Source organism: Chrysochloris asiatica, unplaced genomic scaffold (assembly GCF_000296735.1).
Source record: "Chrysochloris asiatica unplaced genomic scaffold, ChrAsi1.0 scaffold00002, whole genome shotgun sequence".
Classification (NCBI taxonomy): Eukaryota; Metazoa; Chordata; class Mammalia; order Afrosoricida; family Chrysochloridae; genus Chrysochloris; species Chrysochloris asiatica.
In genome coordinates, this window is record NW_006408520.1 from 50,986,171 (window position 1) to 51,010,496 (window position 24,326).

Below are 24,326 nucleotides of genomic sequence, written 5' to 3' on the forward strand. Positions count from 1 at the left end.
AATGCCACACCAGGACTCTTACTGCATGGTAGATACTCATTGTTGTTGAATGCTGTGGAGTCGATTCCGACACATTTGTTGTCGTTATGTTGCTGTGGAGTCGGTTCTGACTCATAGCGACCCTGTACAGGGTTTCCGAGGATGTAAATCTTTACAGGAGCAGAAAACCTCTTCTTTCTTCAGCAGAACAACTGGTAGTTTTGAACTGCTGTCCTTGAGGTTCGCAGCCCGATTTGTAACCACTACACCACGAGAGCTCCTTGTGACACATTTGGTTGGTTGGTTGGTTATGTGTCGTGGAGTCGGTTCCCACTCATAGCGACCCTGCACAGGGTTTCTGAGGCTGTAAATCTTCATGGGAGCAGAAAGTCTCATCTTTCTCCCGCGGAACAGCTATTAGTTTCAAACTGCTGACCTTGCAGTTCACAGCCCGATTTGTAACCACTACGCTACAGTAACCCTATATAGTGTTTCTAAGGAGCAGCTAGTGAGCTTGAACCATCAACCTTTTCAATTCAAATCGCACTTGGAGTCCAGTGCATTAACCCACAGTGCCACACCAGGATTCCAGATACTCATTAAACATGTTAAATACAACCCTGATTTATAATTTAAATATTAAAAATACCAAAGATGACTATAACAGTACTGGAAATTAAAAATCTGAGGAGATTCTGTGCCAAAATCCACTGGGAATTTCTATTAACTTCCGAGGTTAATCAGTCAATTCATTGAACCAAACTAGTGCAAAGTAAGTAGAAAAAGCCTCAATTTAGTCACTGTCTCTACTTCAGAACATAGGAACTAAGCTGCCTGAAAAATCAAACCACCAGTCAGCTTCATGTTATGGCCCAGAAATTATCCAAGCTAGCCAGGTTTGTGATGTACACTCACCTCCAGCATCCCTCAGTTTCTTACTTTCACATGCATTTGAAGACTACAGGTTTCAGTTTCAGAACAGCTGCAGATTGAAATGGAAGGGAGACTTTGCACCCTTGGGTATGTGGTAACCACAGAGAAAGCATTGCAAACGGTTGGAGGGAGGAGGGCCTCTAGGTTGCAACAAACACTAGAGAGTACATCACTTGCTCAAAGAATGTCTGTAAAGCGAGTTTACCTAGCAGCCAGAGGAGAAAACTCTCATGCTTTAGTCCAGCAGGTACTGGAAATGACACACACGGTACTTCCGAGACTACTCACTCCAGGTATAGCTCAGAACAGGGAAGAAGTAGCTAAATAGCTTTAAAGAGAATAGATAATGAAGGGAACCTGCTTTAAATCCTGGCTATTCTACCCAGTAGCTGTGCATTCCTGGGCAAATGACGTGGTGGTTATGTGCCGTGGAGTCCGTTCAGAATTATACAGGGTTTTCGAGGCTGTAAATTTTTACAGGAGCAGAACGCCTCATCTTTCTCCCACGGAACAGCTGGTAGTTTCGCACTGCTGACCTTGCGGTTCACCGCCCCATTCATAACCACTATGCTACCAGAGCTCCTTGGGCAAATGACGTAAACATTTGAAATCTGAATTCTTTTTAATGTACCATGGGATTATAAAACTACATCACAGTTTGTAAGAATAAAATAATTTTATTATTGGTTACCAAGGGTGGAAGGGCGTGGGGAGAGAGGGTTAGCCGTAATGGTTAACCCGAAATAGGGTAAGATTGCCCAGTCAGTTGTAATTGCTCTCAGAACGTGTAAAAAGTTGACCTGGCAAAAGTTGTGTGATAGTTATATTTACAACACCAACAACAAAAATAGTCACTGGTGTTATTTATATACAATGAAGCACCATATGAGAGATTTCCTTGGTTTGGAGGTTTAGGGTCATGTTTTCATTCTAATTTTTATTAACTGCAAAGAAAGAACAAATTGAGGTGAAAGAGAGAAATGAAAAGGGAGCGTCCTGAAACATGTAAAATAAAAAAGGTAATTCCCACAGCAGATCTGAATGCACACAACTAACACTACTGAAAAACTTGGCTAGGTTAGGGTCCTCAATGGTTTGGTATACACTACTATTATCTTACATTTTGAGATCTGATGTGAGCAGCCAATCAGTTGAGAGGGAGTTTTCTTGAAGCCATGGCCTGCCTCTATTATAAATGGAAGTTCTTACTAAAGCTTGCTTTCTCACAACCCTGCAATCTCTACTTTGTCTGACCTGCTGTTCTTGAGACATAAGCCAGTAGAGGCTTCTAGTATGTCATCTAACTTCCAGATTTTGGATTTGCCAAATCTCACAATCTTGTAAACTGCCAGCCTGTAGGCTGACCTGCAGATTTTGGGTTTGTCAACCCTTGCAAACAAGTGAACCAGCAGAGGTCTTCAGCCCATTGCCTGCTCCATGGATTTGAGACTTTCTTGCTCCTACAAACACATGAGCCATTTCTCACAATTGTGCCATCCACATCCTTGAAGTAAACTTTGGTCTCTCTCTATATAGATATAGATACAGATATAGATATAGATATAATTCACTGGTTTTTCACCTTTATACAGCCCAGACTAAGACAGTGTTCATGTGGATGAATTTGATAACTCTTTCAAAATCTACAGAGCAAAGAAATAGAAAAAATATATAGAGAGAAGAGAAAACAAGAAACAAATGCAAAAGCAAGGTTTGAATTATTGGTGTGCCTATAAAGAAACCACAAAAATTAATCAGGTGGGTGTGATGGGGATGGAAGTTTGTGCACCATTCTCTGTTTGCTGTTCATGAAGCTAAGTGTAGGGTGGGTTTGTCTGATGTTGTTTTTTTGTCATTGATCTGAATAGCAGCTGGCATTGGCTCTTGTCAAGTAGATTTCAGAATAAAAGAGACTTTTTTAAAATGGGGAAGAAAATAATAAATTACAGAGTAACTAACCTTTTGTCTACTGCTTGGACTCTATAAAGAGTATGGTTGTCACTGGGCTATATGGGGCTGGTTGCTGTCCCCTGTCACGTAAAGCAAGAAGAAAAATCACATACACAAGAGAGAAAGTAAACAAACACATAAAGAAGCAAACAACAATGAAAAACAATTTGTTCTTCAGTTTTTATGGCTGGAAAATGCTGATCGTGTTTTTACCTTTTGGTTTTCTTACTCCAAGTCTTTGTATATTTCATTATAATACTTGATTTGTCTTCTCAAATTGCCCTTTGAAATTTCCTGTTCAGCTCTTTTTAACCTTTTCAGTTCTTCCATTTGCTTTAGCATCTCTGTGCTGGAGAGCAATTTCTGAGTCTTTTCTAACATTCACTTTGGTCTTTTCCTTCTTTCTTGTCTTCTTAATGACATTTTGCTTTCTTCTTCAGTATGATTTTCTTGATGTCATCCCACAACACTTCTGGTCATTATTGTCTAGTAGCGTAGTGGTTACGAATCGGGCTGCGAACCTTAGGAACAGCGGTTCGAAACTACCAGCTGCTCCACAGGAGAAAGATGAGGCTTTCTGCTCCCGTAAAGATTTACAGCCTTGGAAACCCTGTACAGGGTTGCTATGAGTTGGAACAAACTCCATGGCACTTAGCAACAACAACAACAACATCAAATTTTCTCTTGAGATGATCTCTAAATTCAGGTGGGATGTGTTCAATGTCACATTTTGGCTCTCATGGACTTGTTTTAATTTTCTTCAGGTTTAGCAGATGACATTGAACTTTTCCATCATATCTTCCCACAGAAGTGGTCAATTTGATTTTTGTGTATTCCATCTGGTGAGCTCTGTGTATATAGTTGTTTTTTATGTTGTTTAAAGATGGTATTTGCAATAAATCATTGTCCTTGCAAAATTCTATCATGCGATCTCCAGCATCATTTCTATCACCAAGGCCATATTTTCTAAACATTGTTCCTTTCTATTTCTTTCCAATCTTTGCATTCCAATCACCAATAATTATCAATACATCTTGATTACATGTTTGATCAATTTCATTCTGAAGAAGCTGATACAATTCTTCAAATTCTTTATCACTGGCTTTAGTGGTTGGTGCATAAATTTGAATAATAGTGGTATTAACTAGTTGTTTTTAGTCATATAGATATTATCCTACCACAGACAGCATTATACTTTAAAATAGGTCTTTAAATGTTCTTTTTTTTTTTTTTTTTTTTTTTTTTTTATCATGAATCTGATGCCATTCCTCTTCAATTTCTCATTCCTGTCATAGTAAACCACATGATTGTCAATTCATAATGGTCAATACCAGTCCATTTCAGCTCATTACTGCTTAGGATAGTGATCTTTATGTGTTCCATTGCATTTTTGACAATTCCCATTTTCCTTGATTCATACATCATATATTCCATTTTCTGAATATTAATGGATGTTTATAATGATTTCTTTTCATTTTGAGTTGTGCTTCTTCAGCAAATGAAGGTCCTGAAATCATACACCATTTGAGTCATCACAGTGAACTCTGCTTTGAGGAGACAGCACTTCCCTACTTGTATTCTGAGTGCCTTTCAACCTGAGGGGATTAACTTTTGTTACTACATTGTTGTTGTTGTTTTTATGTCCACTGAGTTGAGTCCAACTCATACCAACCTCTGATAGGGTTTCTGAGGAGTAGCTAGTGAGTTTGAATCGCCAAAGTTGGGTTCAAACTGACCTTGTAGTCCATATCTGATAATATTCTGGTGCTATTTATCATGTTTCAATATTCAGTATTATGGTGCTATCTGAAAGTGTTCCACTGCTATTCATAATCTTTTAAGTGGCTAAACATTAAAAAATATAGTTCATCTCTCCTTGTTCATTAGTCTGGAAACTCATCTGAAACCTGTCCATTATGGGTCACCATGCTGGTGTTTAAAATACCTGTGGCATACCTTCCGGCATCACAGCAACATGCAAGCCACCACAGTATGACAAACTTCCAGATGAGTGGTGGAAAATTATAAAGATCGTCAATGAAAAAATGGGGACAAACAGGGGCTCTAATACATGGCATAAATACATCATCAAATATAAATACATGTCCAAAAGCAATAAGAGCCTTGACATGAGAAGATATATATGCATACCCACGGTCATCATAGACTAGTCACAATAGCAAAAAGATGGATACAGTTTAAATGTCCATCAATGGAAGAATAGATAAACAAACTTTGGTACATTCACACAATGGAATATTATGTAATGTTGAATAATAACAATGAATTTGCAAAACACTTCATAACATAGGTGAAGCTGGAGGACATTTTTCTGAGTAAAATTAGTCTATCACAAAAGAACAAATATTGTATGAGATTGCTATTGTAGAACCTCAAGGAAAGGTGTTCTTGCTAGAGGACATACTCTTTGATATTTACCAGGGTTGGAAGGGAAGGATGAGTATCTCACTAGCTAGAGGATTGACACATGTTGGCTTGGATGATTGGAAGAGCAAAATACAAGAAGAGGGAGTTGGCAGAAGAATGAACACAGGAGAAGATACAGGGAGGTATGTAAGGGCTAAAGGGATAGTAGTAAATAGTGTTCTATGTGTAGATACATGAACAGAGACTCAGGATATGGGAGCATGAATAGGAGTATACCCACAAATATCTGAGGGTATGAAAGAGGATTGTTGTGCATGGGTACTATGCTTGCTAAAAACACATCTATGAATGTGATGGAGCATGGTGGTAATGGAGTCGATTCATACTCATAGCGACCCTGCATAGGGTTTCTGAGGCTGTAAATCTTTATGGGAGCAGAAAGTCTCATCTTCTTCCCATGGAACCACTGGAAGTTTTGAACTGATGATCGTAAGGTTAGCAGCCCACTTCGTAACCACAGCGCTACCAGAGTTCCTTGTGGTGGAGCATACAAGGGGCCAAATGATGAAAGCATCTTATTTAGTACCAAACACATTAATATAATGAGTTCCTGGGCATAGGGGCTGAGAACCATAGTCTCAGGAACTTCATGGTCAATTGGCACAACATAGTCCACAAAGACAATGTTCTACATCCTGCTGAGTGGCACTAAGGTCTTAAAAGTGCATGCAAAAGTATAGCTAAAGTACAACTATTGATCTCTATATGTGCAGAAGAAAGTTGTTGTGGTTGTTGTTAGGTGCCATCAAGTCAATACCAACTCATAGCGACCCTATGCACAACAGAAATAAACACTGCCTGGTCCTGGGACAACCTCATAATTGTTGCCATTCTTGAGCCCACTGATGCTGCTACTTTCTCAGTCCATCTCATTGGGGGTCTTCCTCTCTTTCTCTGACCCTCTACCTTACCAAACATGATATCCTTCTCCAGCGACTGCTCCCTCCCTACATTATGTCCAAAGTATGAGAGACAAAGTTTGGCCATCCTGGCCTCCAAGGAGGACTACAGCTGCACTTCTTCCAACACAAATCTGTTGGCTCTTTTGGCAGCCCATGGCACCTTCAGTATTCTCCTCCAACACCATAACTCAAAAGCATCAATTCTTCTATGGCCTTCCTTATTCACTGCCAAGTTTTTGCATGCATATGAGATTACTGAAAATACCATGGCTTGGGTCAGGTGCACCTTAGTCTTCAAGCTGACATCTTTGCTCTTCAACACTTTAAAAATGTCTTGTGCAGCAGATTTGCCTAATGCCATACGTTGTTTGATTTCTTGACTGCTGCTTCCATGAGTGTTGATGATTGATCCAAGAAGAATGAAGTCCTTGACAACTTCAATCTTTTCTCCATTGATAAGAATATTGTTTATTTGTCCAGTGGTGAGGATTTTTGTTTTCTTTACATTGAGATGTAATCCATACCGAAGGCTGCGTTTCTTGATCTTCATCAGTAAATATTTTAAGTTATCTTCACTTTCAGCAAGCAAGGTTGTGTAATCTGCATATCACAGGTTGTTAATGAGTCTTCCTCCAATCCTGATGTCACATATTTCTTCATATAACCCAGCTTCTCAGATTATTTGCTCATCATCCAGGTTGAATAAGTATGGTGAAAGAATACAACCTTGTCACACACCTTTCTTAATTTTAAACCATTCAGTGTTCCCATGTTCTGTTCGAACAAATACCTCTTGGTCCATGTATAGAGTCCTCATGAGCACAATTAAGTATTTAGGAATACTCATACTTCACAATGTTTCCCATGGCTTGTCCTGATCCACACAATTGAAAGCCTTTGCATAGTCAATAACACACAGGTAAACATTTTTCTGGTGTTCTCTGCTTTCAACCAAGATCCATTGGACATTAACAGTGATATCCCCCATTCCACATCCTCTTCTGAATCTGGCTTGAACCTCTAGAAGAAAGTAGAGTGATGAAAAGTGAAGATAATTGAATTCACTTGTCCAATGCATTAATGGAGTAGGTGAACATCAGTCACCATGACTTTGAGATCAGAAGAACTAGATGGTGCGTGGCTACAACTATCAATTGCTCCAAAACGGATCACCTTATAAGATCCTGGATAGAGTGGGAGAAAATGTGGAACAAAACTAAAAATTATTTTAAAGAATACTGGGATAGAAAGAGATTAGAGGAACCCTGGACTGTGGCCCTTGACCATCCTTCAGGTCTGGAATGGAACTGACCTTCATGGCTCAATTTTCAGACAAGCAGGAGATAAGTATATAGGGTTGACAACAAAACTAGTAAGGTATGTTGTTGTTAAGTACCATCGAGTCAGTTCTGACTCATAGCAACCCTGTATAGAGTTTCCAAGGAGCAGCTGGTGACTTTGAACCACCAACCTTATGGTTCAAACTGATCTTGTGGTCCAGTGCTTTATCCCACCTGCACTACACATGAAATGGCCCATCATTCATAATTAACAGGGCATCATTTACCTTAGGACCACTTTGAGAGGAGATGTGAAGAAGGGTGGAATGGAAATAACTACAGAGAGGAAGTGGAATTAATTGTTATTGCATGGAAGAAATTGCAACAATTGAGATGAAACAAAATGTATGATTTTTCTAATGTAAAACTGATGATCTGATTTGTAATCCTTCACTCAATGTACAATAAAAAGTTAAAAAGACACTAAATATCTGAGTTGATAAACTGATAATATTCATTAGGTAAGAAAACAACAACAACAACAACAAAAAACCAACAAACTTGGAATCCTAGTGCAGCATCTTAGGATAAGCACTTGGCCTCAAGGTTGGTTTGAACTACAAGGTCAATGATTCAAACTCACCAGCTGCTCCTCAGACACCCTATACAGGGTCACTATGAATGGGAATCAACTTGATGGCACTTATCAACATTAAGCAAAATTTATTAAAAGTATTAGTAATAGAGCATATCCTTTAAAAATTTTTCAATTCAAAGAACTTTGATGGGACCATGGGCAAGAATTATTATCTACAGTTACGTAGTCCAAAACCTGGAAAATGCAAAATAACAAATGAAAAAGTAAAAACAAAAAACAAATTCATGAACTCAGAAAAGTGATTCATTGCACAATATACAAAAATCAGTCATTTTCCATTCAGAATAAGATAAAGTCCTATTCATAGTAGGAATATTACTATTATTACTGTCTAAAGCCAAGTTTTCTAGAGAAGCAAAAACAGTGACACTTGCTCAGAGCATCAAACATCTTTTTCTTCATCTGGTCAGGTTGTGGTCAGCTCAACCCTAGCCATCCAAGCTATGCCAAATGAGTACCAGATACAAATCTGAGCGTTCACACACACCTCTCTGTACAAATCAACTGCTGTCACTCTCAGCCCTAGCCCCCATGGGCTCAGGAGTTCACACAACTCCCTAAACTTTCAACCAGCCATCCTTCCATTCCTCTTATCTCAAGGTCAATGGATACCAATAGAACATGTCCAAAGTCAGCACGCTGTCCTCATTGCTGCATTACCTCCAGTTCCACACACACGTAGACCCAGGCGGTCATCAGAGAGCATTTGTCTCCATTTCCCTTTAACTTTCAATCCTAAAAAGGGTTTATCTCTGATGGGCTGACTTTCCTTGCCCTGATGTCTCTGAAACCCAAAACACCCAACTGTCTGCTTTTTTTCTCTGCTTTAATCTCCTGTTCTCCCAGCAGTTCTGGGTTGGTTTGGTCTGCATGGCTGTTCAAAGGCAAGTGTCCCAAATCGAAGGTTCTGGGTGGGACTCAGAATTCCATGGAAAACCCCATACTCTAAAAGGCTTAAACCAAGAAGCCTATTTTTTCTGGGAAAATTCTAATTCCCCTTTTAGCAAATCCAATCCAGTATGTAAGGCTGAAGGTGGATTTACAAATGTTCTATAATCATAATTCCCAATAATCATCTCATCATCCATGTATGTCTATTTTACACTAATAGGCAAGAGAAACCAATATTCATAAAGCAATCGATATATAAATCTTTTCTTCAACATTGGTCTAACCCAATTCATATTCATATGGCCTTGGGCCTCTAGCAGGGTGAATTCCAGTAGGCCCTGGTTGCCATCAGCCCTGTTTAATCAGTGTGTCAACAGCTCCAGGCAACTCCAGAAGCTTTGGCCCTCCTTTCCACTAAAATATTTTATCCCATGCCCCTTCATTCTTTCTCCCACAAAACCTCACAATTTCATAGGTCTGGAGCTATTGCAATGAATCCTGTTCACAGAGCCAACTTACACCAAGAAGGGACCATGTCTGACTTCCTCAGACTTCACAAGAGGGAAAGAGGAACAAACTCAAAATCAGCCCAAGGCTGATTCCTTTGAAGTAGAGATCAGACTTGAGAACCAATTTAGAAAACTCATCCTTTGTGATTTTGTTTCTCTAAAACCCCACTGTCTAGGTATCATAAGTCTTACACCAGGTTTTCTAGAGAAGTGAAACTAGTGAAATATATATATATATAAAGTGAAGTGTGAAGTCCTGGTGTGGCATTGTGGGTTAATGCACTGGACTGCAAGGTTGGTTTGAACCAAAAATTCGGTTGTTCAAGCTCAACAGCCACTTCTCAGAAACCTTATGTAGGGTCGCTATGGGCCCAAACTGACTCCACAACAATTAACAAAAACAACAAAGAAAAGTTTACTGTCAAGAAAATGACTCACAATTGCAGAGTCCCAGGTTCCTAGTGGAAGAGAGAAAGAGTCCCTCCTCCATGTCCATTATGTTGAGAGCAGACCACACCCCTCCAAGGAAGCATTCTTTTAATTGATTGGCTGCTTAGAACTACTCATCAGAGTTAACTATGCCTGTGTTAGGTTCCATCATCATGGGAATAAGCACATCCCAACTACCAAACATCTAGAAATTCTGGCCTAATCAAATTGACACAAAACCCTAACCGTTACACTAACTAAAAAAAATAAATACTAAAACAGTGGAAAACCAGAAAAAGAAAATTATAAAACTCTCTGAGGACATAGAGGAATACTTAAAGAAAGGATTCTTGGTAAAATTCATGTAAATATTATCTCTTCATAGTCTAGCAATTCAAAGTTATGTCTAGTAAAACTTCAATGGGATTTTTAGGAATGTGAAAAAATGTTTCCAAAGTTTTTTGAAAAATAAACATGGGTGAATGGATAATGCAGAAAAGAAAATGTATTGAAATCAATCCCAGAAATTATGAAAAAAAAATTCTAAGTTAAAGTTAGCAAAGTAGAGTCTATCATTGCATGAGTAACTAGATCATTGGAACAATATAGAATCCAGAAATGCCTCTCACTTTTATGTGTGATAAAAATGGCTTTTCAGTGGGATAGGAGATTATTCAATAAGAGAACTGTGTATTTATTGAGAAAAAGTTTGAACATTAAGTAAATTTTAGTTCACTTGAAATTTTAAATATAATAAAATTATATATACGAGGATGTGGTGAATACTTTTATAATTTTAAAAGTGTACAAGACTTTTATACCATTACTTATAAAATAAACATCAAAGTGAAGTGGAGTAGAAAAATATCTTTAGTAACAGGTAAAGATTGTTGTTGTTTCAAACCATTGTTGCTGCCACCGTGTCAATCCATTTTGTTGGGCGTCTTCCTCTTTTTCGATGGCCCTCCATTTTGCCAAGCAGGATATCTTTCTCAAGGGACTGGTCCCTACTGGTAACATGTTCAAAGTATGAGAAATGAAGACTCACCACCCTGGCTTCTATGGAGCATTCTGGCTACACTTCAAAGACAGATTTGTTTGCTTTTCTGACGATATTCTTCTGTAGCATCATGATTCAAATGCATCAATTCTTCTAAGGTCTTCCTTATTCATTGTCCAACTTCCACATGCATATAAAGCAATTGAAAATACCATGGCTTGTGTGAGGTGCACCTTAGTACTCAAACTGATACCTTTGCTCTTGAATACTTCAAAGAGGTATTTTCCAGCAGATTTGCCTGATATATCATTTGATTTCTTGACTGCTATTTCCATTAGTGTTCATTATGTATCCAAGCAAAATGAATTCTCTGAAAACTTCAGTCTTTTCTCTACCTACCATATTATTATTATTAATTTTTTTGTCCAGTGGCGAGGATTTTTTTTTAAGAGTTTCAATCCATACTTAAGACTCTTTGAGCTACATCAGTAAATATTTTAAGTCCTCTTTGCTTCTAGCAATCAAGGAAGTATCATTTGCATATTATAAATTATTAATAAATCTTCCTTTAATCCTGATGCCACATTGTTCTTCATAAAATCCAGATTCTTAGATTATTTACTTAGCATACAGATTGAATTAGTATGGTGAAAGAATACAACCATGGCTCATACCTTTCCTGATTTTAAACCATTCAGCATTCTCTTTTATAGTTCAAAAGACTGCCTCTTGGTCTATGTATAGGTTCCTCATGAGCACAATCAAGTGTTCTGGAATTCCCATTCTTTGCAATGCTTTCCATAGTTTGTCATGATCCAGACAGCCGAAAATCTTTGCATGGTCAATAAGGTACACGTAAACATCTTTCTGGAATTCTATGTTTTCAGCCAAGATCCATCTGATGTCAACAATGATATTCCTAGTTCCACATCCTCTTCTGAATCTGGCTTGAATTTCTGGCAGTTCCCTGTTGGTGATGCAATGGATTTTGAGTTATTGTCAACAAAATTTTACTAGCATGTGATATTAATGATATTATTTGATGATTTCCATATTCCATTGGGTCACTTCAGTTTTGACTGGCCACAAACATGGATCTTTTCCAACCAGTTGTCTTCTAAATTTCTTGGCATCGATGAGAGAATGCCTCCAGTACTGAATCACTTTGCTGCAAGATTTCAATCAATTCCTGGAACCTTGTTTTTTGCCAATTTCTTCAGTTCATCTTGGATGTCTTCCTTCAATACAGTTGATTCTTGAGCATATGCTACCTTTGAAATTGTTGAACATTAATCAATTCTCTTTGGTACAGAGACTGTATATTTCTTCCATATTCTTTTGAGGCTTTCTGCATCGTTCAATATTTTGCCTATAGAATCCTTTAATATTGCAAGCCGAAGTTATTTCAGCTTGAGAAATGCTGAGTGCCTTCTTCACTTTTGTTTTTCTAACTCCAGGTCTTCGCACATTTTATCTTACCTGTCCGTTTATTGTACTATGATGTTTTGTGTGTTGTTGCGATGCTGGAAGCTATGCCACTGGTATTTTAAACACCAACTAGGTCACCCAAGGTTCCAGAAGAGATTGCAGAGCAAAGCAGAATCTGAAGAATAAGAGGTGTACCATTTTTGAACAGGTAGTCACTGAATAACAGCAGAACACTGTCAGATAAAGTGTAAGAAAATGGGCCCCTCAGGTTGCAAGGCACTCAAAATATGACTGGGGAAGAGATGCCTCCTTAAATTAGAGTTACCATAATAACATGAATGGAGCAAAATTTTGAGGACCTTCATTTGTTAATAGGGCACAACTCAAAATGAAAAGAAACAGCTGCAAGCATCCATTAATAATTGGAATATGGAATGTTCAAAGTGGAATGTATGAAGTATGAATCTAGGAAAATTGCAAGTTGTCAAAAATTAAATGGAACCTATAAAGATTGATATCTTAGGCATTTTTGTCAGCTGAAATGAACCATGTGAGTAAAGTTTTTCTAAAGGTAATACAGAAATGGCTACAAGCATACATTGACAGAGAACTTCCAGAGGTTCAAGCCGGATTCAGAAGAGGACATAAAATGAGGGATATAATTTACTGATGTCCGATGGATCTTGGCTGAAAGCATAGAATATCCGAAAGATGTTTACCTGTGCTTTATTGACTATGCAAAGGCTTTCAATTGTGTGGATCATGACAAGCTATGGACAACATTGTGAAGTATGAGTATTCTGGAACACTTAATTGTACTCATGAGGAATCTGTACCTGGACCAAGAGGCAGTTGTTTGAACAGAATGGGAACACTGAATGGTTTAAAATTAAGAAAGGTGTGTGACAGGGTTGTATTCTTTCACTATACTGATTCAACCTGTATGTTGAGCAAGTAATCTGAGAAGCTGGGTTTTATGAAGAAAACATAGCATCAGGATTGGAGGAAGACTCATTAACAACCTGCAATATGCAGATTATACAACCTTGTTTGCTGAAAGTGAAGAGGACTTAAAACATTTACTGATGAAGATCAAAGAACACAGCCTTCGGTATGGATTACATCTCAATGTAAAGTAAACAAAAATTCTCACCACTGGACCAATAAGCAACATTCTTATCTACAGAGAAAAGACTGAAGTTGTCAAGGACTTCATTCTTCTTGGATCAACTATTAACACCCATGGAAAGAGCAGTCAAGAAATCAAACGACGTATTGCATTAGGCAAATCTGCTGCACAAGACTTTTTTTTAAGTGTTGAAGAGCAAAGATATCAGTTTGAAGACTAAGGTACGCCTGACCCAAGCAATGGTATTTTCGATAACCTCATATTCATGTAAAAGCTGGACAGTGAATAAGGAAGACTGTAGAAAAATTGATGCTTTTAAGTTATGGTGTTGGAGGAGAATATTGAAAGTGACATGGGCTGCCAAAAGAGACAATAAATCCATTTTGGAAAAACTGCAGCCAGAGTTGTCCCTGGAGGCCAAGATGGCCAACCGTCATCTCTCATACTCCGGACATATTGTCAGGAGGGAGCAGTCTCTGGGGAAGGATATCATGTTTGGCAAGGTGAACGGTCAGAGAAAAAGAGGAAGACCCCCATGAGATGGACTGGCCAAGTGGCAGCATCAGCATCGATGGACTCAAGTGTGGCAACAGTAGCGAGGTTGGCCCAGGATCAGGAAGTGTTTCATTCTGCTCTGCATAAGGTCACTATGAGTCGGTACCTACTCGATGGCACCTAACAACAACATAAAGATTGATATCCTAGGCATTTGTGAGCTGAAATGAGCTGGTATTGGGCATTTTGAATCTGACAATCATATGGTTTACTATGCCAGAAACACTGCCTACCATTCACCCGCCTCACAGTCATCGCTACACTTGAGCCCATAGATGCTGCAACTTTGTCAATCCATATTGTAGGAGGTCTTCCTATTCTTCACTGGCTCTCCACTTTATCAAGCATGATGTCCTTCCCCAGGGACTGGTGCATCCTGATAATATGTCTGAAGTATAAGAGACAAAGTCCAACCATCTTGACTTTTTAGTGGTAATATAAATATTTCCCCCAATAATTTTATTTTTCAAAACATGTTGACTAAAATTTATTTTTAATAAAAAAGTAATTTCTGATCATTGAATCACTAGTGAAATTCTGTTTAAGAGAACTAATTTCTTAAATAATCAATATTAACAGGATCTTGAGTGTGATCTCAAAAATCAAGGTAAATGTCTGATTACATCTCGAGTATATATATTTATCTTAAATTATATTTCTCTGTAATTGTGTGTTTGTACGTTTAGAATTAGTTCTTATTTTTATGGTATGCTCTGTAAAATATTGTAGTATATTTATATTAAATTTGAATGAACTAGATTCTAATTATTTATTTTTATCCTTGTTTTTGAAGTAAAAAATTGTCCTTTGAGAATATTTGATTTTATTTTTAACAGACAAAGATTTCTTCAGGTAATGAGATCTCTTATCTGGGGGAAAAAAGAGCAAAAAAACCTTTGTGTTTACATTTCTACTATTGAAGTATCAGAGTTATTAACTCTTGGTTAATAAACAATCCAAGATAATTTAGATTTATCAATTTGTTTAGGATATTTATCTTGATAGAAGCATCACATCTGAAATACAATTGCAAGCAGTACTCTATTTCAAAGCATTTTTTAGGTGTGACAAACACATTTAAAAAAAATTATACCCATGATTTTTTGATGAAATATTATTTTGCTAGAAATTAACAATGTAATTCTGTTTCACAGTTTACCAAGTTTTACAGTAATTCAAGATTTTATATATCTTGCCATTTGTTTCATTCTAGAATCAATCTTGAGTTTATTAAGACTGTAGCATTTTAGGGAAGCAGACAGCCTCATCTTTCTCCCACAGACCGGCTGGTGAATTTGAAACATTAACCTTGAGCTCGCAGTCCAGCACTTAACTCACAATGCCATCAGAGCTCCTTGATTTTGCTAAGGGATAGGGAATTTGTAATTAGGCAGATCCTACCACTGTGCTTGGTGGAGTGGTACAGAAACTCATTGTATAGGAGGCTGGATTGCATAGTGAAGAAGCAGTAGTTATCTGGTTTTTGAGCAGCAGAGAGGCAAGACTTAGGGGCAGGATCAGGAAAAGTAGAGTTGTTCTAGGACTTGGAGAAGATTTTTTAGAGAGCTGGATGTTCTGAATCATACACTGGAGTGTCTGAATTGGGTTTATTGTGTTTGCTGTTCCATCATTGCCCTGCACCGTTCTTTAGCAGGTGAAGCCAGGAGATACTTAAATCACACACCTTCCGAAAAGTGAATTTATTGTTTTTGTTAGTTGCCATTGTCTCCCCTAATTTTAATTATATCTGCTCTCTGGCTTCATTCAAGAAGGTCACTGGGCTGCTAATTGCAAGTCTGGGAAGTTAAAATCCATCAGCCTCTCCATGAAAGAAAGGTGAGGCTGTCTGCTCCCATAAAGGTTTGAAGTCTCAAAACCCTTAAGGAGCCATTCTACTCTGTCCTACAGGGTTTCTATGAGGAGGAATCGATGTAATGGATGGCAGTGAGTTTGGGTTTGGTTTTTTGTTTCATTCAATTCACCTCTTCATTTGATCCCTTGTTTTTCCTGAGTGCATTGGTCTTTACCTGTCCTCACATCGCACTAAACTTATCTTGGCTACCAGGAGACTATATTACCTTGCCAACATCCTTCGAGTAGAGCCACATTGTGAAACCTAATCCTAGATCAAACCCATAATCTACCTTCAAGTTGCAGCCTATTTTCCCCACTTCATTTCATATACCCACACTCTAGCTATTCACATGTAGATTGTGTGCTGATTTCCTTCCAATTCGGTCCTTCAAACCCACCACTTCCTTGTTCCTACTCCTGCCCATGCCCTTTATTCCCCATTTATTACCCTTTTTCCAAATAACTTTGGAAATTAATATGATGTGTTAGGTTAACTTAAATCATCAGTGAGAGCAAATTGCTATAAACTCAGCATAAGCAAGAAGATGGTTTAGCTCTGTCGCTAAGTGTGATAGACAGTTGCTACTCAGGAGGAGTAGTTTTATACAAGAATGTAAGCTTCTTTCAATCTAATTTGTTACACTAGAACATAAGCTTCTTGAGATGAGGGATAAGACCTAGCACAGTGCTAATAAAGAGTAGGCACTCAATATGTGTTTGGAGAGTGAAGGAATAATGATGTGAGTTAGGTTTTCATATGTGTAAAGTGTTCTTTCTCAAGTTATATATACACTGATATATATATCCACAAAAATCAAACCAGTTTCTGCTGAGTTGATTCTGACTCATTGTAACCACTTATGTATGCATCAGAGTACAACTGTGTTCTCATGGAGTTTTAAATTACTGGATTTTTCAAAGTAGATCCTGATGAGCTTTTACTGAGGCATTCTTGAGTAGACTTGAACTACCAACTTTTCAGTTAGCAGCTAATCACATTAACCATTTGCACTGTTCAGGGACTGACTCTCTCTCTCTCTCTCTCTCTCTCTCTCTCTCTCTCTCTCTCGTGCGCGCGCGCTAATGTTTGCATAATTATATGCATATAAATATGTGCATACAAAGTCAAAAAGTATTGCTACTACAACAAAATCATAAAAACTTGGTTAAACAAAAATATAAAAATGTGAAGCCATTATTTCTTGACATACCCTCCATAGACTTCTATACATTCTGAAATCAGTGCTTCTATATCACTAGCTCTTCGCTGAAGAATTCTGTCCTTAAATTAATTTATGCCATTTTTAAATGGCAGTTCTGACATGCTCAAGGGACTCAACTTGTGTTCCTTTTACAAGTTATTTGAATTCTGCAGACACACAAAAAAATGTGTGCAGGGACAAGATCAGAGCTGTAGGGTGGATGGTGTAAGGTTTCCCAACAAAATTCTCATAGCACAGTCCTTGCTACCCTTGAAGAGCAGGTGCATTTTTTAAAAATGTTTTATTGTGAATTATGTGATAGTTTAAATGGGAGAACATTAGTTTTACATTTATCCTATTGTATATCATTTCATTGCCGTGGTTACAATCCTCTCCGTGCATCATCACCCAACCAAAGGGTGAACACTACAAGCCTGCCCCCCTGGTCGTCAGCACACAGCCCCTCTCCCTCTCTGTGTCTAAAGACCCCAGCTGCTCCATCTCTCCGTCTCATTGTCTCTGCCTCCATCTCAGACATCACTGCTTCTCTGGGTAGGGTCCTGCTCTCCGCTCTTCTCCCTTGATGGTCCCAGGGATCTCTGTTCCTAGACTGAAAAGTTAATCACTCCCCTCCTTGCTACAAAACATCTACCTTTACATTTCCAACCCTCACAATCAGTCCTGATAACAACTATTCACTATTGTACCACAAGAGACCTATCCACATCTCATTTCATCAGCCCCGCCCAGACAGATTGGATACTAACTCAGTGGAGATTCTACCTTCCTCCATACCCTCTGGATCTAGGTTCCCTCTTGAAAGCTTGTAAGCCAGTCACTTCTTGCCTTTGTAGCCCACCCCCATTTTGAGTAGCCAATGTCCAAGTTGCCCATCCCTGTCTACTCTATGTATGGAGGGAGTGGGAATGATCCTTGCTGTAAAGATTTGTTCCCTCTTTTGATCTACTGCATCCATCGGTGTAAGTCAAGTTCACCAAATTGTATCAGATTACTCTTTTTTTTCCCTCTTCTTTCTTCTTCTAATTGAGCTCTGATCATCCAGTCATTGAAGCCAGGTCAAGTGGGTATTATCTGCAAGTGTGGGTGTTCTTGTGCATATGCCCCCTCTCCTTATTAGCTAGACACTTCACTCTGCACTCTAGTCCTCTGTGGCTATGTTACTGACTCTGGGCCAAAGAGTTCCCAGGTCTTGCCACACTGCTGGTCAACCAGGTGAGCAGGTTTATTTTTGTGATGGAAAAAAAAAATTCCTTGGCAAAACTTTCCTAGCCTTTTCCTCACCAATGCTTTCTTAAAACTTCTTCCTAATAAGCACCATGTGATTGCCCTGTGTCCATTGAGAAAATCTATCAAGATTACTCCTTCGGCATCCCAAAATACAGTCACCATAACCTTCTGAGTTGACTTCTCTGCTTTGAATTTACCTGGTCCAGAAGAGCTCCTCAGATGCCACTATTTTGATTAGATGTTCACTCTCTGGATCATATTGGTAAATAGAAGATTCATCTTAGATTACATTTCATTCCATAACTTTTCTTCATTAGCTTTGATGCTTAAAAGCCTGAGAGAAAGATCAGCTCTTTGAGCTAGCTGATTTTCATGCAATGCTTTTGGTATCATTAGATTGAAAGCTAACTGAAGCCAGGTTGTTCTCTTAAAACTGAAAACAGAAAACCATGTGAGATTCTGCCACCAGTAGTTATCAGCTGTAATTCTCTGGTCTTCTTCCACCAGTTTCTGGACTTCCACCACATTTTCTTTATTCATAGGGGTTTATGTTTTCCTTCTCTTGGCTCATCTTTAAGGTCTTACTGACCTTTGTTAAATAGCTTCATCCTTCTAATGATTATTGTTTTATGTAGGGCAGCTTTCTTATAAATTTGCTGCAAAGCTTTAATAATTTAGGAAGATATCCTTTCCAAACTTGAGTTTTGTTAAAAATTTAGTATTAGTTATGCCCTCATAATCTCTTTTTCCAAGGCACACAAAGTATACTTTTATTTTTTAAAGGCACTCTAAACAGAATAAAACAAGTGTATAACTGATAGAACTCGTCTTTAGCCATCCAATGATTTCAGAGACATGTTTAAAGGCATTTTGTTTGAAATAAATTCATGTGTGCATAAACTGGAATTCTAGTAGTAATACTTTTTGACTTAGCCTTCTATATGTATATAAAAAATCATTTAAATTCCTTTTTCTATGACTTTTTTTACAGCCCTTACTATACCTCACCAATGGACCATAAAAATGGAGAAAAGATTGAAGTTGTCAAAGACTTCATTTTGTTTGTTGTGCATATGGTCACTATGAGTCATTCCCAACTCAATGGCACCTAACAACAATATAAATATACATATATGTTGTTGTTGTTGTTGTTAGGTGCCATGGAGTCAGTTCCGACTCATAGCGACCCTGAACAGGGTTTCCAAGGTTGTAACTCTTTACGGGAGCAGAACGCATCATGTTTCTCCTGCAGAACAGCTGGTAGTTTTGAACGGCTGACCGTGAGATTAGCAGCCCAATTCATAACCACTATGCTACTTAAATATACATCTATCTACCTATCTATCTATCTATCTATCTATCTATCTATCTATCTATCTGTCTATACACACATATAAATTTAAAGTTCAAATTTTATTTGCATCACAGAAGAACACTCAGAGGTATATATACATGTTTAGACCTTAATTGTGAAGTGGAAATTTTACATTTAACCTTTGGATCAAGTATGGAAAGGTTGGTTTTGTGTGCTACCAAGCTCAACTTTGGGTACTTGCAATCTTACTTCAAAGAAAATCATATTTTAGATGACTAAGAGAAATGGAAAACTTAAAAAAAATAAAAGTAAGACCAATCCATTAAAAATTTTTAGTTTTGTTTTATTATTTTGTTTGAGTCAAATGTGACTCTGTATCTGTTAACCTTATTGAAACCCATTCTATTTTTTATCTTTAAAACTTTGACAGCCTAACTCTCAAACTTTTATTTTCAGCACAGAAAGTATATAACATAGGTCTGTATTAATTTTTAAATGTCAGTTCAGCTTAGTAGAAAATAAAAGCAATTGATGTGTTCCAGTAATAACTTCTGATGGATTTTTAACTTGCTATATTAAAGCTTGCAATTTTATTTAATTGGCATGTAATTTAGTTGCCACATATCATTGCTGCCTAGTTGATTCCAAGTCATAGCAACCATATCAGGCTGAATAGAACTGCCCCATAGGGGTCCCAAGGCTGTATCTTCATGGAAGCTGACTGTCATATGTTTCTCCTATAGAACAACTTGTAGGTTTGAGTCACCAACCTTTTGGCTAGCAGCTGAGCACTTAATCACTGTGCTACCAGAGCTCCTTAATCGCCACATAAGTTACTTAATTACATACTATAAATGGAAATCACCAGAACTGGACCATTAAAGCAATATCAAGATAGAGATAATACTGAAGTCAAGAATTTTGTTTCACTGAGATCCACAATCAATAACCATGAAAGCAGCATTCCAAAAATCAAGGGATAATAGCATCAGTCAAATCTGCTGCAACAGATCTCTTAAGGTGTTAAAAAGCAAATAGTCACTTTGAAGACTAAGGTGTGCCTGACTTAAGTCATAGTATTTTCAATAGCCTCATATGCATGGGAAAGCTGGACAATGAACAAAAAAGACAAAAGAAGCATCAATACCTTTGAATTATGATATTTGCAAACAATCTAAAATACATCATGGACCGACAGAAGAATGAACAAATCTGTCTCAGAAGAAGTACAGCCAGAATGCTCCTTAGAAGTGAGGATGGTGACACTTCATCGCTCATACTTTGGGCATGTTATCAGGAAAGATCAGTTCCCGGAGAAGGACATCAGCTTGGTAAAGTAGTAGCTGTTGTTGTTAAGTGCCACTGAGTTGGTTCCGACCCATAGAGACCCTGTATGGAGTTTCTGAGGAGCAGCTGGTGAGCTTGAACCGCCGATCTTGCAGTGGAAATGGCTTTGCAGTCTGGTGCATTAACCCACAGCACCAAAGTAAAGGGTCAGGGAAAAAGAAAAAGACCCTCAGCAAGAGGGGTTGACACAGTGCCTGCAAAAGTGGCCACAGATATAGGAATGATTGTGAGTATGGTACAGGGCCGGGCAACATTTTGTTGTGTTATACTTAGGGTCACTATGTGTTGGAATCAACTTGACAATACCTAACAAGAACATAAATAGAAATGACAGTTAAAATATGATGTGCATTCTTTTCTTAGAGCCGCTTTAACAAAATACCACAAAGTGGGTGAATTATAAAAACAGATATTCTTTTTCTTATACTTCTGGAGGCTGTAAGTCCAGACATCCTGGGTTGTCTTACGTTTTCTTAAGTGTCTAGGGAAAATCCTCTTTCTCTCAATTTCTAGTAGTCCTAGGAGTTTCTTGACTTGCAAGTACAGCATAGCTCTGTTGTCACATGACTGTTGTTCCCTCTGTCTGCCTGTCTCTCTGTGTCTCTTCTTAAAAGGACACTAGTCATAGAGTAGTATCTATCAGCAAAAATCATGTTGGACCCTGCCTGACTTCCTCTGACTTCACAAGGGGGAAAGAGAACCAAACTCAAAATCAGCCCAAAGCCTATTCCTCTGAAGCAGAAGTCAGACATGCTTCCACCCTACAACCTTCTTTAAACTCTTGTGACACCAACCATCCTTCCCACAGAACTCTCTGCTTCACATCTGGGTTTGTTAATCCATTGAAATTCATAATAACACTCACGATGATGAGTTCTATTAGGGAAGTGAACAGAGTACAATTCAGGATTACAATCAACTCAGGATGAAGTCATTCTCCAGTCAGGAATGCTTCTTGTCTACCACACTGCAGGCACACACCTCTCTTTTGGGGTCTATCCTTCTTTGGGTTCATTCAGCAATTTGAATGTTTATTTTCTCGCTTTTCAGGATGTTCATGAAATAGTCTTTGACTATCACCTCTGTGGCTTTCTGTGATTCTTCCTGTTCTGGGGCTACAGTCACCCCTAGATTATTCCTCTTCATGTTGTCCCACATGACTCTTAGACTTTGTTCAGATTTTTTTCTGTTTGCTCTTCTATCTTAGCAGTATTGACAGATTTGTCTTTAAACTTGTTAATTCTGGCTTCCATCCCTTCAATTCTACTCCTTTGCCCTTTCAGTGTATAGTCCATTTCTGATATTTTAGTGTTAATCATCTGGACATCTTTTTGCAAATTGGTTTCAAATGATTTCAAATTGTTTCCAATGCTATTTATGTCTTATTTGATAGCTCCTGAAGCACTTTTCTGGCTTTCTTATTTTCCTCAACCTTTCTGTGGAACATCTGGATGCACCTCAATATCATTCTCCTGATTTCCTTATCAAGCAATTCCAAAGCCTGCACTCCTTCCAATAGAAATTCTAGGTCTACGTCCAGATTATTTGTTTGAGCTACTCTGTCTTGTTTCTGCACATGAGCAGAACTTTTCTGTTCTTTATAGGTATTGTGGTGCAGTTGTATTTTCAATAATTAGATAAATGTATGTTAGTGTATTCTTACGCTCTCTGATTGCCTACTGGTAGATGTGATCAGAAGTTGGGCTTCTCTTTTCACTTCTCTTACTATTCAACTTAGAGTGATTTTAGCAAGTGTTGGTTATTTATGCTCTTCTGGTATATAGTGACTGATATTGGTTCTTGCCCAGATGGTAGGATTTTATAGGGTGCAATTGTAGCTTGGCTGTATGACCACATGTGCTGTCTTTTGTTGGTTACGGCAAGGAGAGAAAGAGCAGCCTCCAAAGATAAAAGGGGAACCAAAATAATAGATTGGACACTGAAGTCTAAATTATCCAAAAAAAAAAAAAAACACACCAAAACCAACAAAACAAAATGAAAACAAAGAAATGAACAACAAGAAGAACAAAAATGTAGCAAAATATGAGTAAGATTTTAGTACCCCTTTTTTTGCTTCTTGTCTTGAAAGTTGCCTCAGAAATTTTAAGATGTTCTCATTGCACCTTATGATATAACTCAGGTTTTGTTTTTGTCTTTTGTTCTTCCTTTTGCCTCTCTCACCATATCTCAAGCCTGTTCAGGTGTTTCTCTTAGTGAGAGCCAGTCCAAGGTTGGCCAGACCAATTTTGGAAGACACTCCATTTTAAGCTGTTTCTGTTGACTCATCCCTCTTTTCAATTCTTGGCCCAGTGATCCTTACTGTACAGATTCTTGCATGTGTATAGTAGAACCTTCTCTGGGGGTGTACACTTGCTCAGGTATCCTCTCTAGTCCCCAGAGTAGATGTGGGCAGACAGAAGAAAATGAAGAACACAAAAGAAATCTTCACACCTTTATCTCTGATGATCAATCAGACCTCTGCAATGGGAGTGGTTTCTTGACCTTGTATCAAAATGTCTGTGTCAGGACTCAATAGCTGTCACAAATCAGAAAATATCTCCTCTCTGTCTTCTCCAAATGCGCTTGCCTTAAGCCTTCAATCCTCCTAATTATCCCTTTATGTAAAGTTCAGTGTTTCCTGGTTCTATTCCAACAACTGCCTCTTGGTCTATGCACAAGTTCCTCATGAGAACAATTAAGTGTTCCTAAATACTCATTCTCTGCAGTGTTTTCCATAACTTGTCATGTTCCATAGTATTGAAAGCCTTTGCATAGTCAATAAAGCACAGGTAAACATCTTTCTGGTATTCTCTGCTTTCAGCCAAGATCTATCTGTCGTCAATAATGATATCCCTCGTTTCATGTCCTATTTTGAATCTAGCTTGAACCTCTGCAAGTTCATTGTCAATGTATGGTTGCAGTTGTTTTTGTATTAATTTTAGTATATCTGATGATTTCTGCATTCTATTGGATCACTTCTCTTTGAAATGGGCACAAATATGGATCTCTTCCAGTGAGTTGGCCAGGTAGCTATATACCACATTTCCTGGCATAGATGAGTGAGTGACTTTAGTGCTACATCAGTTTGTTGCAAGATTTCTATTTGTATTCCATCAATTCCTGATGCCTTGTTCTTTGCCAATGCCTTCAGTACATGCTGGACTTTTTCCTTCAGTATAATTGGCTGTTGACAATATGCTACCTCCTGAAATAATTGAACATCAACCATTTCTTTTTGGTACAATGACTCTGTAATCCTTCCTTCTTCT

General features: G+C 38.1%; 1 protein-coding gene across 1 annotated transcript in view; it reads left to right on the forward strand.

Annotated features, from left to right (window-relative positions):
• Positions 1 to 973: 973 nt before the first annotated feature.
• LOC102816137 (chromosome unknown open reading frame, human C1orf173) overlaps positions 974 to 24,326 on the forward strand; it is a 274,956-nt gene continuing 251,603 nt past the window's right edge. The window contains exon 1 of the mRNA XM_006831089.1: positions 974 to 1,159. Coding sequence (XP_006831152.1) covers positions 974 to 1,159 — 186 coding nt within the window. The remainder of the gene's footprint in view (positions 1,160 to 24,326) is intronic.